Here is a 17,296-nt window from a genome sequence, read left to right as displayed (position 1 = left end):
TTAATTACATTAAAAAAAATATATGAGGTCCCATTCAACCCCACCGCCCCCGCCCCCCACTCCCCCCACAGCAACACTCTCTCCCATCATCGTGATACATCCATTGCACCTGGTAAGTTCATCTCTGAGCATCACTGCACCCCATAGTCAATGGTCCACATCATAGCCCAGACTCTCTCACGTTCCATCCAGTGGGCCCTGGGGGGATCTACAGTGTCCCGTAATTGTCCGTGAAGCACTATCCAGGACAACTCCACGTCCCGAAAACGCCTCCACATCTCATCTCTTCCTCCCGTTCCCCACACCCAGCAGCCCCCATGGCTACCGTTCCCACACCCATTTCACATTTCCTCTGTGGACATTGGATTGGTTGTGTCCATTGCACACCTATGTCAAGTGAGGGCTTAGATTCCACATGGGTACTGGATGCACTCTTCCCGCTTCTAGTTGTAGACACTCTAGGCTCCATGTTGTGGTGGTTGACCTTCTTCAACTCCATGTTAGCTGAGTGGAGTAAGTCCAATAAGTCAAAGTGTAGGAGCTGAAGTCTGTTGAGGCTCTGGGCCTGGGTGTCATATTATCAGTCCAGAGATTCAAATCCCCTACATATATCTTAAACTCAGCACCAACTACAATTCCAATAAAGTAGCATGCAAGTCTTGTGAAAAGAGATCCCCTCTGAGTCCATTTCCATCACGCAGAAACACCAGCTCCAAAGAAGGGCCATCTGTCATGGCAGTGAACCCCTTCTGCCATGACCATAGAACCCGTGGGTCTCTTTATCCCTCAAAAGAACCAATACCTGGGGTTGTATCTACCTTATCTGTCTCTTAGACTCTGTTCAGTTGTACATAGGGGTATTCCTTCTGACAACCAATCACATTTAAAGCTTGACTCAGTCATCAAAACCTCCCAACAAAGAAAAGTCCAGGACCAGATGGCTTCACAGATGAATTCTACCAAGCATTTTGAGAAGAATTGACACCAATCCTGTTTAAAGTCTTCCAAAAAACTGGAGTAGGGGAAATTATCCAATACATTTTATGAATTCAACATTACCCTAATATCAAAGCCAGAAAAAGACACTACGGAAAAAGAACTACAGATCAATCTCTCTAATGAACATAGATGCAAAAATTCTGAACAAAATACTTGCAAATAGAATCCAACAGCATATCAAAAGACTGATGCACCATGACCAAGTGGGATTTATTCCTGGAATGCAAGAATGGGTTCAACATAAGAAAATAAATTAACATAGTACACCACATTAACAAATTGAAGGGGAAAAAACCACATCATTTCGATCAATGCAGAAAAGACATTTTACAGAATCCAGCTTCCTTTTTTGATAAAAATGCTTCAAAAGATAGAAATAGAAGGAAAATTCCTCAATATGATAATGGGCATATATGAAAAACTCAAAGCCAACATTGTACTCAATGGAGGGAGGTTGAAAGCTTTCCCTTTAAGATTGAGAACAAGACAAGGATGCCCACTGTCACCACTGCTACTTACTCAGTGTTGTGCTAGAAGTTCTAGCTAGAGCAGTTAAATGAGAAAAAGGCATCCAAATAGGAAAAGTAAAATTCTTATTATTTGCAGATGACATCTTCCTATATTAGTTTGAAAAAGCATTTTCACTAGTCAAGATTCTATTTGGAAAACAAAATAAATATGTTTATGATATAAACTATAGAAAGGAAAAAATATCTTTGGGAAATATATAGAAAATAGACAAGACTTCTATATATCAGTCTCAAATTTTAAAACAATTATGTGGAGAGTAAGGATGGGTAAGACGTACAGACCCTGAGGTTTTTTATTTTACTCATTTTTTTTTAATAGGCAAAGGGAAACATTAGGTATGTTTTAAAAGTTTATAAAAGTAATAGTTGGTTAGGAGAACATTGTGGTTAAAGAATATCACCCCATAAGAGCACAGTTTTAAGAGGGAGCTGGGGGAAACTTTCCACCAGCAGGGAAGTTGAGAACAGGCAGGAGAACCAGGGGAATGCAGTGTCAGGTATGCTAGGGGCAGAGGAGGGTTCAAATACAAGTAAAGAAGTAGAGAGAATATACTGTTACTAGAAGTTTTGATGATGAGTGAAGAAGGGAAATTGAACAATCTTATTAATAAGCCTGTTTAAAAACCAACTTAGAAAATTTTTGAAATTGTGAACCAGTCTTTTTCGTTGATAGCTGCCATTTTAAATCTCTAACAGGAAAAAAGCAACATGGAAATAGATATGACATACCAGCTAAAAGTTATACAGCAGAGCTTAGAACAAGAAGAAGCTGAACATAAGGCTACAAAAGCACGCCTAGCAGATAAAAATAAGATTTATGAATCCATCGAAGAAGCTAAATCAGAAGCAATGAAAGGTATTTTTACTAAAATTTGATTCTGTGTTCAACTCTTTGGTTTTGAAATACATTTGCTTATGTTGTATTGCCAAACACCGGTAACCAGAGGGGAAAAACTACATTAAGGAAGATTTACATATGTATTTTTCCCTTAAAGCAACAACCCTTGCTAAGATAGTAAGGCCCAAACACAAAATCATTCAACCTAATTCATATCAGAGAGAAACTAATATTTCAGTGGCATCCATAGTGATGTTCTAGACATAACTATTCAGATTTGGGGACTATGCTCTTTCTGTACACTTCATCAATGTGTGTTACAAAATTCCTGTACTTTGCGGATTTAAGCAAGATGAAGATTTTTAAAATACTAGCTGGCCTAACTAGAAAATCGTTTGCCAATATTTTGACCTCTCATGATAATGAATTTAGGCAGACTTTATCAGAACTATACAATGCAATTTATGTAGGATAAGAGAACGACGTTAGTTGTTGCTCAGACCAGCCTATAGCTTGGAAATGGTTTAGCGTAATTTCTTGTGTTCCAAACTGACAGTTTATAATTATGATAAATTTGAAATTCCAAAGGAAATCAGTACTTTATACTTGTGAAATATTCATAAAATTCTTGAAGAGAAATTTCATTTCCTATTGAAGCGTAACATTGGCGAGTAACTTTTCAAAGAAAAATAGCCTTTCAGTTACTACAGGAATTAAAATTGGAGTTTTTCTTGTTAAAATCAGCTTAGGTTAAGGCACTAATTAAGGGTGATAAAGGATGAGAAAAATGCTTTTATTTAGAAAAATATAGTTGGAAAGTAGGAAGTAGTAGACCATGTTTGTTTGTCCTCTGCCTAGAAGATAAATTTGGATTTTCTTTTTTATTGAGGTATTTTATTTGCAGTCAGATACAAAAAGTTTTGATGTTTATAATACACTGTGTGACCACCATCCTGTTTTTATTCTCCATGCCATTATGGTGATTATTTTTAAAAACGAGTACATTTGTTTGTAGGATATTCTCTGAACTGATGAACATGAACCAATTCAGTATAATAACTACCATTCCCATACTGTTTCTTAGAACACTAGTATGAAAGGAATCATGACTTCCATATTTTACACATGAATATACAAAACTAAATTCTTACACATGATCATAAAATCCAGGTCTAGAGCCTTTGTCTTTCACCTGCCTGTCTTTCCTCCTTGGATTTAGGAACATGGCTTACCACTTAACTAGTAACATGCGTGGCCTCTTCTGGCAATTTTACCTTCGAACCTTGTTTCCTGTGAAAGTTATTGGGAGATCATAGGGTTGTTTTGAAAACTGTGTGCAATCATGCATGTAAAGCATTCAGAAATGTTAATTATTTTTATGCATGAGGAATACTTTCATTTTCCATGAAAATATTGTGAACCTTTCCTTAGATTGCTAAAAACTCTAAATAATGAGTATTCTCAGGTGCTTTTTATACACCAGACAGCATTCAAGCACTACCCTCATAACACCATAAGTGCTTCTGGTACCTAAGAGAGTGGGCACTGGTCTCTCTATTCCAGAGGTCAGGGGGTGAGGCCATGAGCAGTTCATCAGCTTGCCCAGGGGCAAAAATCCAGGAAGTGTCAAAGCTGGGATTTAAACTGGGACATTGTGGTTCCAAAGTCCTGTCCTTTACCACCTCCCTAAAAGGTAATTTCCAACATCTGCATGAATAAAGCTGTTAATGTGGAAAGAACCATGAGAAGTATACAATCTGTCTGGAATGTTTTAAGGTCATAATAGTAACACTGGGAGATACAGAGTAGCAGGAAAATAAAATAAATCTTCATTTAAAAGATGTAACCATATTATAAAATCATAAAGGCAGAATTAATCTTTCTTCTATTAGAATGGATGTAATAGAGTGTCACAATATTTTTTCATTTTAAAGTGTCATAGAATTTTATGCCTTGTAAATAAAATTTTCAGTCATGAAATTCTTGACATTTCAAATGATGAAAATATTAAATTAGGAATTAATAAAAATATTTTTAAGGCAGCACCATTTACTATCACTTTTATTAGCTTTGTATTATATATTGATATGCTTCTTTTGTTTGTAAATTCATGATTATGTCCATTTTTATTGCAATAGAAATGGAGAAAAAGCTTTTAGAGGAAAGAGCTTTAAAGCAGAAAGTGGAGAATCTATTGCTGGAAGCTGAGAAAAGATGCTCTTTATTAGACTGTGACTTCAAACAGTCACAGCAGAAAATCAATGAGCTCCTTAAACAGAAAGATGTGCTCAATGAGGATGTAAGTAAGAAGTTAACTAATAGTGAAAGACTATTTCATGAATTAACAGTAATCTATGTTTATTTGTAAAGGTCCAATGATGGTTTCATAATTTTTAAAAATTTTCTTATAAAATAATATTCTATAACCAGCTTTACTGAGTTAGGAAGACATACTAATTGAGTCACAACTTCTTTATTTTTAAGTTATTTTTACCTTAAACATCATATTTTATTTTAAAATACGTTTTTAATATTCTCAGAAATACAAAAAAATAAATTTTACTGTGAAAATTTACATTATACTTACATATAGTGTTTGTGTTATATTTACATTTGATTTTACCCAAAAGGCCAAGAAGTGATGAAATGTATATTTAATAACTGCGTTAAAGGCAAAAATCTGTTTCGCTTCACCATGTTTGCTGCCATCTTCATTGATAAACTGATATATATTCATTTACATATAGTAAACAATTTATTTTTTAGGTTAGAAACTTGACATTAAAAATAGAGCAGGAAACTCAGAAGCGCTGCCTTACACAAAATGACTTGAAGATGCAAACACAGCAAGTTAATACACTAAAAATGTCAGAGAAGCAGTTGAAACAAGAGAATAATCATATCATGGAAATGAAAATGAGCTTGGAAAAACAAAATGCTGAACTTCGAAAGTAAGTTAATTACTTGAGAGATAAGTTTACTAATATGCACTCTTAGGTACTTGTAAATTATCCTAATTTTGGTTAATCTGGGCATTTTCTTTGACCATTTTTTTCTCTTTCTGTATAAGAAATGTGGTGAGTGTTACTGTTGTCCTTTAAGAAGATTATATTTGCTTCCCCACCAATTTCTTACTGCTGCCACCTAATGACAGACAGTATTGGTATTGCAGCAGAAGAAAAAGTCTGGGATTTTCACTCCCTGCTCTTAAGATTTCTTCCTCAGGACTGTTACTTGAGCTTATTGTCTCTGTGCTATTTATTCCTTTAGTTTCTGGTACTTGGAAATGATGATGCCAATGCCATATAGATTATTAATCATTGTATAGTGTATGCTCTAGTGCTCTATTTAATTTACTCAGAAAATGGCAAACATTGTTGAAAGTACAGTTAAAATATATAATACTGTTAAAGTTTGACACATTGTCTGTTAGCAGTGTAACTACTTCTTCCCTCTTCCCAACCATGACCGAAGGTCATGTTGAGCCCCACTCATTTGAGGAGAGGCAGTGTCATAGAATTGATGGAATACAGGCTTTGGAGCCAGAAAACTGAGGTTTAAAATATGAATTCCACTACTTATTAGTTGTCCAACATTGGCCAAAGTGTTTAATGTCTCTGAGCCTCTTACCACACCTGCAAAAGGGAGAAGTAATAGCTTCCTTGCTAGGGATTTTGTAAAGGATAGCAATGATTTATTTAAAGCTTCCAACACACAGTAAAGGGTAGGGACTGTTCCTACTACAACTATTACTGGTATGATTCTACTAGTCCTACTTCTACTACTGCTCTATGATTATCCATTATCACTGCTAATTGCCTGTTTGTTTTTTTAAGATTGATTTATTTATTTCTCTCCTCGCCCCCCCCCCCATGGCTGTCTGTTCTCTGTGTCTATTTGCTGCATCTTCTTTGTTTGCTTCTGTTATTGTCAGCAGCAGGGAAATCTGTGTCTCTTCTAGTTGCATCGTTGCATCATCTTGCTGCATCAGTTCTCCATGTGGGCAGTGCCATTCCTGGGCAGGCTGCACTTTTCTTTCACGCTGGGCGGCTCTCCTTACGGGGCGCACTCCTTGCGCGTGGGGCTCCCCTACGCGGGGGACACCCCTGCGTGGCACGGCACTCCTTGCGCACATTAGCACTGCGCATGGCCCAGCTCCACACGGGTCAAGGAGGCCTGGGGTTTGAACCACGGACCTCCCATGTGGTAGACGGATGCCCTAACCACTGGGCCAAGTCTGCCGCCCAATTGCCTGTTTTTTACACTCCTGTAGCACCTCAGTAAGGTTGACACTGCCTAGGAAAGGATGGATATAATATTCAAGCAGACTTTGTTCTTTTTGCTGATCTTTTTGCCAGGGTAAGTAAGCTTAGACTCTCCAGACTTGATGAAGTGTACTGAAATCTCTGGTATAGACATAATCATAGCTAGAGAGTATTAGTATTCCTTTTGGTGGAAAGTGATAGAAATAAAATGCAAATTTAAGCATAAAAGAAACTTACTGGAAGGATATTTATGGACCTGCACTATCTAATACATAGGCCACATGTACCATTTAAACTTAAATTTAAATTAATTAGAATTAAAACTTCAATTCCTCAGTCACACTAGACACATTTCAGGTTCAGGGGACACATGTGGCAGTGGAAATACAGAAAATTTTCATCTCACAAAGTTATTTTTGACAGCGTTGTATTGGAGAAACAGCTGTAGAAAGAATAGGGAATGCAGCTCAACTTTTAAAATCAGAACTAGAACTGAAACAATATGCAGAGCTCTTTATCTTATTTATTAATTTTGTCCATTAGATTTATACTGTTCTCATTTTTTAGGCTAGTTCTTTAATTTTAAAAAAAACCTGACTGTTGACAACTCTAGAAATATGTCTTTACAGTTTCTTTTACATGAAGAGTCCCTGATTCAACTTTTCTGGATTCTAAGTTCAGAAAGTCCCCCAAGTCCTGGGATGGAACTCCTTGGCCCCAGCTTTTGTCCTGAAGCTGAGGCACGTCTATGGATCATAGCTTCTAGGGAAAACAACTTTAAAACTACTTGACTGAATGCTCTCTTCATAGTATCTGTTCTAAAAAGTTTTTAAAACTTAAAAATCTAGACTGTTCTTTTAACACTTTGTATATACCAAATTTATGGTGCTTATTTTCTCCAAGTCCACGTGGGTCACCAGCTGTTAAAGTTATTAAAAGAGTTAGAAGTAAAAGTAAACAGTATTTCACAAAATGTGGAAAAAGAGGCATTGACACGGAAAACATCAGAGAAATAGGTAAGATACAGAGTAGATTGGCTAGGCTAATGACAACACAGAAAAAATACACAGATCATTAGTGCAAAGTTGAGTAAATTTTACAAAGTGAGCAAACCATGCCATCACATCCGGAGTTAGGTGTGAACATCAGCATTCCCACCTTCCTTCTGGTCCCTCCCAGTCACCACGCTGCTGATTCTGCCGTTTGTTTGTATCCACGTGTGTGGGATTCAGTGTTGGCGGAGTAGGAGCCTTTGCCATCCTTTCTACTCTTAAAATTCACCGAGCACTCCAGAGGTTTTTTTGTTTATGTTAATAATTTGACCTCATGGTTTTCCTGAAAGGGACTCCTAGAGGTTCGCCAGACCACATTTTGAGAGCTGCTGTTTTTTTATGTGTAAAATTTATTTGAATCTTTTATTCAATGTCCCTACAGAGAACGTCAAGATGCAGATGGGCAAATGAAAGAGCTTCAAGATCAGCTTGAAGCTGAGCAGTATTTCTCAGTAAGTTACTGACACATTAATTTGAAAATTGCAGTTTCTATAGAATATTTTTTTCTTACTGCAGTATCAGAAAGAATGATTCAGTCTTAAGCATCAGAGTTAATGGAGGAACCTTTAAAAGAAATCCGTATTCCTTGGCCTATAACCATTATTAGCAAATTGGAATCTCTGAGACTTGAGCCAGAGAATATGTTTTTGTGGTTTTTTTGCTTTGTTTGTTTCTAAACTCACTAGCTCATTTTGATGTGCTGGTCCACAGATTGACTTTTGGGAACCGCTGAATTAGACTTTCTAAAGTACTTTCCAACCACCTTCTGTACAAAAGACTACTAACCCACAAAAATGTTAAGCTTTCAAACCTATCATTTCTTCCACACTAAAAGCCCCAGGTAAATGGCTTTTTTTCCATGACATTTATCAATTCATTATTTAATTAAAAACAACCCCAAACAAAAACATATTTTGTTGAGTTGCATTTATTCTTGTCCTTAAAATGGATTCTTATAGCAAACACCAGAGTTCTGGATAGGATATTTTGTACCACACAACTCAGATAAAAAGAGCAGTTAGGCAAGAGAATGTTGATAGTTTAACAGAAATTCATTATCATTGGTAGAAAAGTAATTATGAGCACATATACGTTCCTTGTGAAGCTTATTAAGCATTGCTTATTTAGAAAGATATATTTTCATAAGGAAAATAGTTGTAATTTAGCATTTTTAGTTTTTAAATATCAGTTTTAAAATATGAAATAGAAACTTCCATCTCTGATCCATTGATTTAAGCCACCAAAATTTTCTTGTCTAAATTAGTAATATTTTCCCTGGCTTCTTCATCCATCCTACCAATCTGTCATTCATTCAGAAATCTTACTGTGATCTGCAGGTGAAAGTTTTGTCAAAAGACTTCTTTTTTAGAAGATTTTTTAAAAAATCTTCTAAATTATTGGGTGAACTTGAGTTTATCAATTGATTATTGGAAAAAAGGAAAACTCTTAATTTGCTCAAACTGAATTTTAAGAAAGCATTTGTGTTTAACTTGATTTTTTATCTAGATAAGTTTTGAATGTAAAAAATAACATTCCTGATGCTGATAATGTTTTACATTTATTTTATTTTGCTATTTAGACACTATATAAAACACAGGTTAGGGAACTTAAAGAAGAATGTGAAGAAAAGACCAAACTTTGTAAAGAATTACAGCAGAAGAAACAAGAATTACAGGATGAAAGGTAGGACAAGACTCTTGTCTCTTTTATTTATTGATATATACCATGCACTTAGAACAGTGCCTGGTATACACCAAATAAATATTTGTTGATGAGTGAATTAGGCAAAAAGTTTGACTTCATGATGAAAATTAAAAATTTCAATGAATTTCTCTTTAAAATACAGGGACTCATTGGCTGCCCAACTGGAAATCACCTTGACCAAAGCAGATTCTGAGCAACTGGCTCGTTCAATTGCTGAAGAACAATATTCTGACTTAGAAAAAGAGAAAATCATGAAAGAGCTGGAGATCAAAGAGATGATGGCTAGACACAAGCAGGAGCTTACTGAAAAAGATGCCACAATTGCATCTGTAAGTAAAATTGTTGGTACTTTTTTAGTATTTTATCACAGATCTTTGTAGAAGTACTAATCTAAATGAAAAATTGTATATGCTCACTACCATATTTTTAGTCTAGTTAACCATCATCTTCTCAGTGTTGTCCATTTAGCTCAAAAGAGAACTACTTCCAATAGCTTCACTTATTAGTAAATTCAGAGTTAAAGGACTAAGTAGGAGAATTCCAAAAGCAGAAAACAATTTAAGCCATTTCTTTTTCTGTTTACCGAAAGCCTGGTTCAAAAGAATCTTGAAACTCCCATAAGACAGTCAATTATATGGAGGTTGAAAAAAATTACAATAAAAATTTCTAAGAGAAGTAAAATATCAAATAGTAGAGTTTGCGTTAGTCCCTATGATTTTTTCCCCTAGTCCTGAACTTTGATTCACAGAAGACTTTCAGATGGATTTCTTTCTTTCTTAAGGGCTTTACTGTGACAGTAGTCATTCTGAGGATAGTAAATGGGAGAGGACACAGATTCAATAAATGGCTGGAATAATTGGATTTTTATATGGAAAGGAGTAAAATTAAACCCTTATCTCATTCTGTTCACAAAAGTAAATCTTATCTTAAGAACTTAACTATGAAAAATAAAAATGTTCAACTAATAGAACAGTTAAAAACTTAGGTATGGCAGAGCACAACATAAATAAATAATAGGGAGAACATATTTGTAGTGTACTTATTCAGGGGATTAGTATCCAGAGTATACTAAACTTCTTTAAGTAGTAAGAATAAGTTAAATAATAAAAAAAAATTGGCCAAAAAAAAAAAAAAGGTAGTTTCTAAGGGAAAACCTAAATATAAGCACCAATGCTTAACTTCACTACTCCATAGCAAAAGGCTATGTAAAGCAACTTTGAAATACTTCTTCATACCCATTACATTGGCAGAAAATCAGTATCTGACAGTTTTGGGTGTTTGAAGGATGTCTAGAAAATGTTCTTTACTACTGTGGAGAATGGAAGTTTAGTATGATAATAGTATGGCAATTTTTAGTGAATTTTCAATATTCACATAATATAATCCAAAGAAATTCTGCTTTAAGATAAATGTGTTAGAGAAACTCAGGCACAGTGCTCATAGCAGCATGCCTAAATCTTTGTAATAGCGAAAAACCAAGATATTTACTAGTATATTGAATTGATAAATGAAATATGGCAGAAATTGAAACTACTGTATATCAGTTAAAATGAATTATCTAGATCTTTATGTATACTAGCAAGGATAATTCTTGTACTGTCAAGTGAAAAATATTACAGAAAGATAAATGCAGTATGATGCTATTTATGGAAAATTTTAAATCACATAAAACCACTACATGTTATTTTTGGTTTCATATGTATAATAAAAGTATGAAACAGAATAAACATAGCTTAATTCATAATAAAATCTTCAGGAAGAAAGATTAGGATTAGGATTTGGAAGGAACACAAAGGGATATCAACTTCATTAGTAAATTTTTTTTTTTTCCCCATTAGAACAGTTGTCTAAAAGACGTTTGACAGTGTTGAAGTGAGTTTATTTTACATGATTGGCATGCAGGACTTTGTTTCAGTCCTTAATTATTTCTCATTAAAAATACCTGCTAAGGGTTTATGAGAGAAGGACAATTTTTTTTTTACTTCCCAGGATACATTCCAAGTCTGCTGGGATTTTAGCAAAATGTTTGCCAAGGATCAAGTTTGGTAAGGTAGCACATAGGCAAGAAGTGTAGAGATAGATGTAATTAGAAAAAACAGTAGTTTTGGCAGCATTTTAGAGTGTTTTCATTTTGAATTATTGCTTTTAATCATACCTTACATTTTGTAAATTGGGATGTTATTTTTTCCTTTCATTTCTCAGCTTGAAGAAACAAATAGGACACTAACTAGTGATGTTGCTAATCTTGCAAATGAGAAAGAAGAATTAAATAACAAATTGAAAGATGTTCAAGAACGTATGTATTATGTTAGCTTTAATATACCTAATATTTTATCAGTTGCTATAGTTATCAATATGATTTTACATTTTTACGTGTTTCAGAATTATCAAGGTTGAAAGATGAAGAGATAAGTACAGCAGCTATTAAAGCACAACTTGAGAAACAGTTGTTAACAGAGAGAACACTCAAAACTCAAGTACGTGTAACAGAATCTAAATATGATTTTAAATGTTTTTTAGAGTCTTATTCCTTTTTGTTTCTTGCATTACAAATTGAAAGCCTTAGTTATTGAATGTTTTGCTGTTGTGAATAGAGTTAACTAATTTTTCCCAGATTGGAAGAAACTAGATTTGATTAAACATTGTATGTCATTGTTTATGGAAGTTTTTCTTAAATTTTTCTGTATGTGATCACATTTCCTTCTCATTCTTTACTGTAGCTGATAATTTTTTCTACTTTTAAGAAATCAAATGATAATGACTGTTTCCTGGCATCCTGGTTGAGGGTCATCTGTCATGTGAAAGGTTCAAGAATGATGATTAATGAGGAAGGCAGGCTCCTTAAGTGATACATTAAATGTTTTTGCAACCTTGTATGTAGGGAAGGAGATGCTTAGTAAGTGTATAACTTGCTGTTGGTGAGTTACTGGGAAACCATTGACATAAATTATTTACTTAGTTATTTTTATGTTTTTAAGGCTGTGAATAAATTGGCTGAAATCATGAATCGTAAAGAACCTGTGAAGCGTGGTAGTGACACAGATGTGCGGAGAAAAGAGAAGGAGAATAGAAAACTACATATGGAACTTAAATCCGAACGTGAAAAATTGACTCAGCAGATGATCAAGTATCAGAAAGAACTGAATGAAATGCAGGCTGTAAGAATACATTTGGACCTTATTTTGAAGACTTCTTTTTAAGAAGTAGAATTATTTATCTGCCTGTGTATATTTCACTAGTTGTAGAACATTTAACAAAAATATTCCTTAATTATTATTGAACTAAGAAGCAAATTTGTGAGATATATTGTATCCAGTTAACATAATTTGGCCAATTCCTTGTAGCAAATCGCCGAGGAGAGCCAGATCCGAATAGAACTGCAAATGACACTGGACAGTAAAGACAGTGACATTGAGCAGCTGCGCTCACAGCTCCAGGCCTTGCATGTTGGTCTGGATAGTTCCAGCGTGGGCAGTGGACCAGGGGATGCTGAGGCAGAAGATGGATTTCCAGGTACAGATTCGTTCAGCCTTTTGTGTATATTTTTATTAGAAGCTTTCTGTCACAAATATAAATTAATTGATGTCTTAAGCCTTGTGACTGACTTTGCTCTTGTTGGAAAATATTTGGCATTACTTTATAGGGAAACTTATTCATTGGAGTAGGGATTTAAATAATATTTTAAACTTATTGTATTTGTTCATTTTGGGCAAAATATTTCATAAAAAAATATACAAAAGCAAGCTCCATTTTAGTTTTTTAAAATTAGCTCATTTAATAGCTCTTTTTATTTTCTCCTAATCTCTCTCTGCATTCTTACTTTCTTTTATGTTGGGTGTTTAGTTCATATCACTCAGTCACACGCTATGGAATCCATGTCATTCACCTACCAGCGTTGCTCTACTTCTCTCAATATTGCCACTAAGCCTTCCAGTTCTCTCTCACTTGTTGGCTCTGATTCTGACTCAGAAGAAGAATCCTTGCCTTACTTACCCATTTCATCGGAATCTAGTGGTGCAGGTGATATCCCAAAAATCCTTTTACCTTTGGGGTTTTTCCCAATCCCTGATTTCAGTCCTTTTGGAAAAAACTTTATAACATTAATATTCACTAACTCTAACAACTTGCTAAGTTAAAATTAACTCTTGCATGAAAAAAGAATTTGTTTTCAAGGTATTTTCACACTGGGTTGCCAGTATAATTGTTAGATTATTTTATTTTGCCAAGTTACAAGAAATGGAGCAGGGCCTTATATAGTTTAAGAGCTTATGATTTTCAACCAAGAAGAAATTCTTTCTGAAGTTTCATATCAGAAAAGCTCCTAGAGCATGTGTTTTAGCATTTCATTGAACTTACGTAGTCATTCTTAGAGTACCAGACAATGTGGCCTGATCCTTTCCTGAAAGGGCTTATAGTTTAAATGAAAAAGCCAAATAGAAAATACATGGAATTATTTTGTTTAGTACAAAGATAGTACAAGAATAAGAACAAAAATTGTTTAATATAAATGCTGGAAATATGTCTAATCAGTTAAGGCAAAGTAAAAGTAGGCCCTTATTAACTGAAATCAGAGTAAAATAGAGTTATTTACATTTGTCATCACAATTTCCAGGAGCATATTTCATATATTTCTTGCATTTCAAAATAATCAGAATACAATACAAGTCACAAAGTTATTAAAATTGTTTTAGATCTTAGTGATAAAATTCTTTCAGTCTCTCTCCTGTCATTAGAGGTCCTTCAGTCCCTTGAATGGGTGTAGGCTCCTGTCTTAACGGTGCCAGACAATAGAGTCTTTGCGTTAATAACCATCAGGACAGCTTGCACCATCCTGTCTGGAACGCCATTGAGGAGAGAAGCTATCAGCTCTGGCATCAGAGGGGCATCACTGTGTGACCTTTCAAGGCTTCAGCTTTCTCATCCAAATTAGAAGTTTAATTCCTGTGCTATGCTGTCATTGTAAGGATCAAGGAGAATTTAGGCAAAGCATCTAGCACAGTTCAGATACATAGTACATGTGAAATATGTGATAGCACTTTTACTTTTAAAATAACTTCTCTAAATGCTTATTTCACATACTTATTTCATTAAAAGATACTGAGGAAATGCTGTTAAAACAAATTCCAGTGATGAATTCAGTTTTCTTTCAATGAGATTTTTTATTTTCTTAGAGTTTAGAAATCTTTTCTTTATATTACTGCCTTTTAACCAAATTTGATCTATAATTTAAACAATTTTACTTCATTTTATTATAGTCATTTTAAAAGTCCATTTTAACTACACAGTTTCTCATTTAAAATATTTACTCCTCAAGAAGATGTGCCAAAAAGAAAAAAAAAATAGAAGGTGTGCATTATGTCTATATATTAGGCCTTCCTCCAGTGGAAGAAAATAAAGGATTCTAATGGAGATGTACTGGTGAGAATAGAGAGTTTGCTTTTTTTGTAACTTTTCTGCTGAACTTTGCAAATGCATGATTTTACTCAATGGGATATTTGACATCATAGAACTATAGAGTATTTCCAAAGTGTCATAGCCTGGATTTTGTTTTGCATTATGTAACTTGCTTATACTGATCCTGTATTATTGGATACTAGATGGTGTACAAAGATAAATTCTGAAGGGTGTATTTGTTTTGTTACTTTTATATTAAAATTTTATTATCTTCCTCATTATCCAAGGAGAATTGTTATTATTTTTCCTATTCTGCTTATTTATAGAATCAAGATTAGAAGGATGGCTTTCACTGCCTTTGCGGAACAACACTAAGAAATTTGGGTGGGCTAGAAAGGTAATTAGTACTTTTCAATATGGTTCTTTTTTCCCCCTTTTGGTTTCACTGTAACCATTTCACTTTTTCAGTTGACAATCTACATAACTAGAACTTCCAAACATATAAAACTTGTTTACCCTTTCTGATTTGGAATGATGTGATTTTATTTGTAAATCTTTTTAATCGTTAATCATTAATGTTTTGGTAATAATAAAACCAATTTTAGTATTAGGAAAATATAAGCCTAGTGACCTTAGTGTTTACTATTTCAGTGAGAAAACAACTCTGAATATTATAGAAATTCCCCATTTATTCCTTTTCTTCTGTTACTATGATTATTGATGTTATTATTATGTTCATTTTTTGATAAGGTTACTAATGCTATAGAATCTCAAAGCTAAACCAGTCCAAAAAGTGTTTGACTTCATTCCCCTCAACTTGCTTATTTAAAATATCTATAAACAAAGTTTATTATTTCTTTAATAAAAGATTTTTCTGAGGATACTTGAAGTACATTCTAGTTATTTTCAGTTTTTTATGTTGTTTTATTGCTAGTATAGAATGTAATTTTCAAGGAAAAATAAATAAGGTATGTAATTAATCATGTTTGATTCCTTCCTTCCCTCTTTTTAACAGTATGTGATTGTAAGCAGTAAGAAGATTCTTTTCTATGACAGTGAACAAGATAAAGAACATTCTAACCCATACATGGTTTTAGATATAGAGTAAGTGCTTTTATTCGAATATTTAGAAACTCCATCTTTTCTTATCTCTTAAAGTATGGTAAGAGAGTAATGTGACTTTTTCTGTCCAGTTATTGCAGTATAAGATTAGCTAAAACTTCTCTGTTTCATGGGTCTTTAGTGTGTTGTTTTCAAAAAACTTTCTGACTTCTTAAGAATTTTAAAAAATTTTAAAGAATTTCTCAGAATCTTAAGGAATGATTAAATTAATAGAACAAGATACTCTTTGAGCATTTAACATGAGTTAGTCAATTTTAACTTCTGATTCAAGAATAGGATAACCAGTATAATTTGATCTTTTGGTAATATTTTACCCCTTTATTAAAAATCTTTTATTAAAAATCTTTTATAGCAAGTTATTTCATGTTCGACCAGTTACACAAACAGATGTATATAGAGCGGATGCTAAAGAAATTCCAAGGATATTCCAGGTAAATGTAGTTACTTCTAGGAGTAACTTTTTGTTTGCTTGCTTGTTATGTATTTTTGGTTTCATGTTGAGTTTTGGATGTTTTGGGTTTTTTTGCTTTTAGAGGTTCTTATATGGCTTGACAGAAATCTTTATTCTTCAGTCCTCTGCACATTTTCTTTCTGTTTTAGTCATGTTTAAACATGGTTCATTCTTTTGTAACTTTCTTGCTTATTTTGTTTTCTCTCTCCTTTTTTACTTGTTAAAGTCTGTAAATTGTTTATATCATGTTTCTAGTATTTGGCTATCCTTTTTTTTTTTTTTTTTTGTCTTTATTTTTTTAATGTTACATTCAAAAAATATGACGTCCCCTTATACCCCCACCTCCCTCACCCCACTCCTCCGCCCATAACAACAGTCTCCTCCATCATCATGAGACATTCATTGCATTTGGTGAATTCATCTCTGAGCATCGCTGCACCTCATGGTCAGTTGTCCACACCACAGCCCACACTCTCCCACAGTCCACCCAGTGGGCCATGGGAGGACATACACTGTCCGGTAACTGTCCCTGCAGCATCACCTTTTGTCTAAGATTGGTTATGTTTTCTTTAAAAAAAAAAAAACAACAAAAAACTCCTGTTTTTGGTTTTATGCTTAACTCTTTAGAAAGTTAAAAAAAGGCACTTCTAAAGTTAAATTTATATACCTGATTGCCCTTTTACTTCCAATTGAAAGTGAAGTGAAATTCTTCTCTTTACTATTTCAGTTTTTCAGATTAGTCAAAGCAACAATTAGCTATTGAGTTCCTTCTTTTTTTCATTATTTTTAAAGAAGTTTTAGATTACACAGAAAAGTTACATCAAAAATATAGGGGAGGGAAGTGGATGTGGCTCAACCAATAGAGCATCCGCCTACTATATAGGAGGTCCAGGGTTTTGAACCCAGGGCCTCCTGGCCTGTGTGGTGAGCTGGCCCACGTG

General features: G+C 34.1%; 1 protein-coding gene across 4 annotated transcripts in view; it reads left to right on the top strand.

Annotated features, from left to right (window-relative positions):
- Positions 1 to 17,296, top strand: part of ROCK2 (Rho associated coiled-coil containing protein kinase 2) — a 167,053-nt gene that overhangs the window by 137,072 nt on the left and 12,685 nt on the right. For 2 of the 4 annotated variants that reach the window (XM_058287787.2, XM_058287788.2), the window contains exons 17-30: positions 2,226 to 2,385; positions 4,506 to 4,666; positions 5,134 to 5,318; positions 8,067 to 8,136; positions 9,264 to 9,367; positions 9,531 to 9,717; positions 11,591 to 11,684; positions 11,771 to 11,865; positions 12,367 to 12,546; positions 12,733 to 12,901; positions 13,232 to 13,408; positions 15,109 to 15,179; positions 15,798 to 15,886; positions 16,257 to 16,335. In XM_058287787.2, coding sequence (XP_058143770.1) covers positions 2,226 to 2,385; positions 4,506 to 4,666; positions 5,134 to 5,318; positions 8,067 to 8,136; positions 9,264 to 9,367; positions 9,531 to 9,717; positions 11,591 to 11,684; positions 11,771 to 11,865; positions 12,367 to 12,546; positions 12,733 to 12,901; positions 13,232 to 13,408; positions 15,109 to 15,179; positions 15,798 to 15,886; positions 16,257 to 16,335 — 1,821 coding nt within the window. The remainder of the gene's footprint in view (positions 1 to 2,225; positions 2,386 to 4,505; positions 4,667 to 5,133; positions 5,319 to 8,066; positions 8,137 to 9,263; positions 9,368 to 9,530; positions 9,718 to 11,590; positions 11,685 to 11,770; positions 11,866 to 12,366; positions 12,547 to 12,732; positions 12,902 to 13,231; positions 13,409 to 15,108; positions 15,180 to 15,797; positions 15,887 to 16,256; positions 16,336 to 17,296) is intronic. The other 2 variants (XM_058287790.2, XM_058287789.2) reach the window with 1 other exon arrangement.

This window comes from Dasypus novemcinctus, chromosome 25 (genome assembly GCF_030445035.2).
Source record: "Dasypus novemcinctus isolate mDasNov1 chromosome 25, mDasNov1.1.hap2, whole genome shotgun sequence".
In the NCBI taxonomy this organism is placed as follows: domain Eukaryota; kingdom Metazoa; phylum Chordata; class Mammalia; order Cingulata; family Dasypodidae; genus Dasypus; species Dasypus novemcinctus.
Note: the sequence above shows the minus strand (reverse complement) of the source record. Positions and strands in the feature narration are given on the sequence as shown.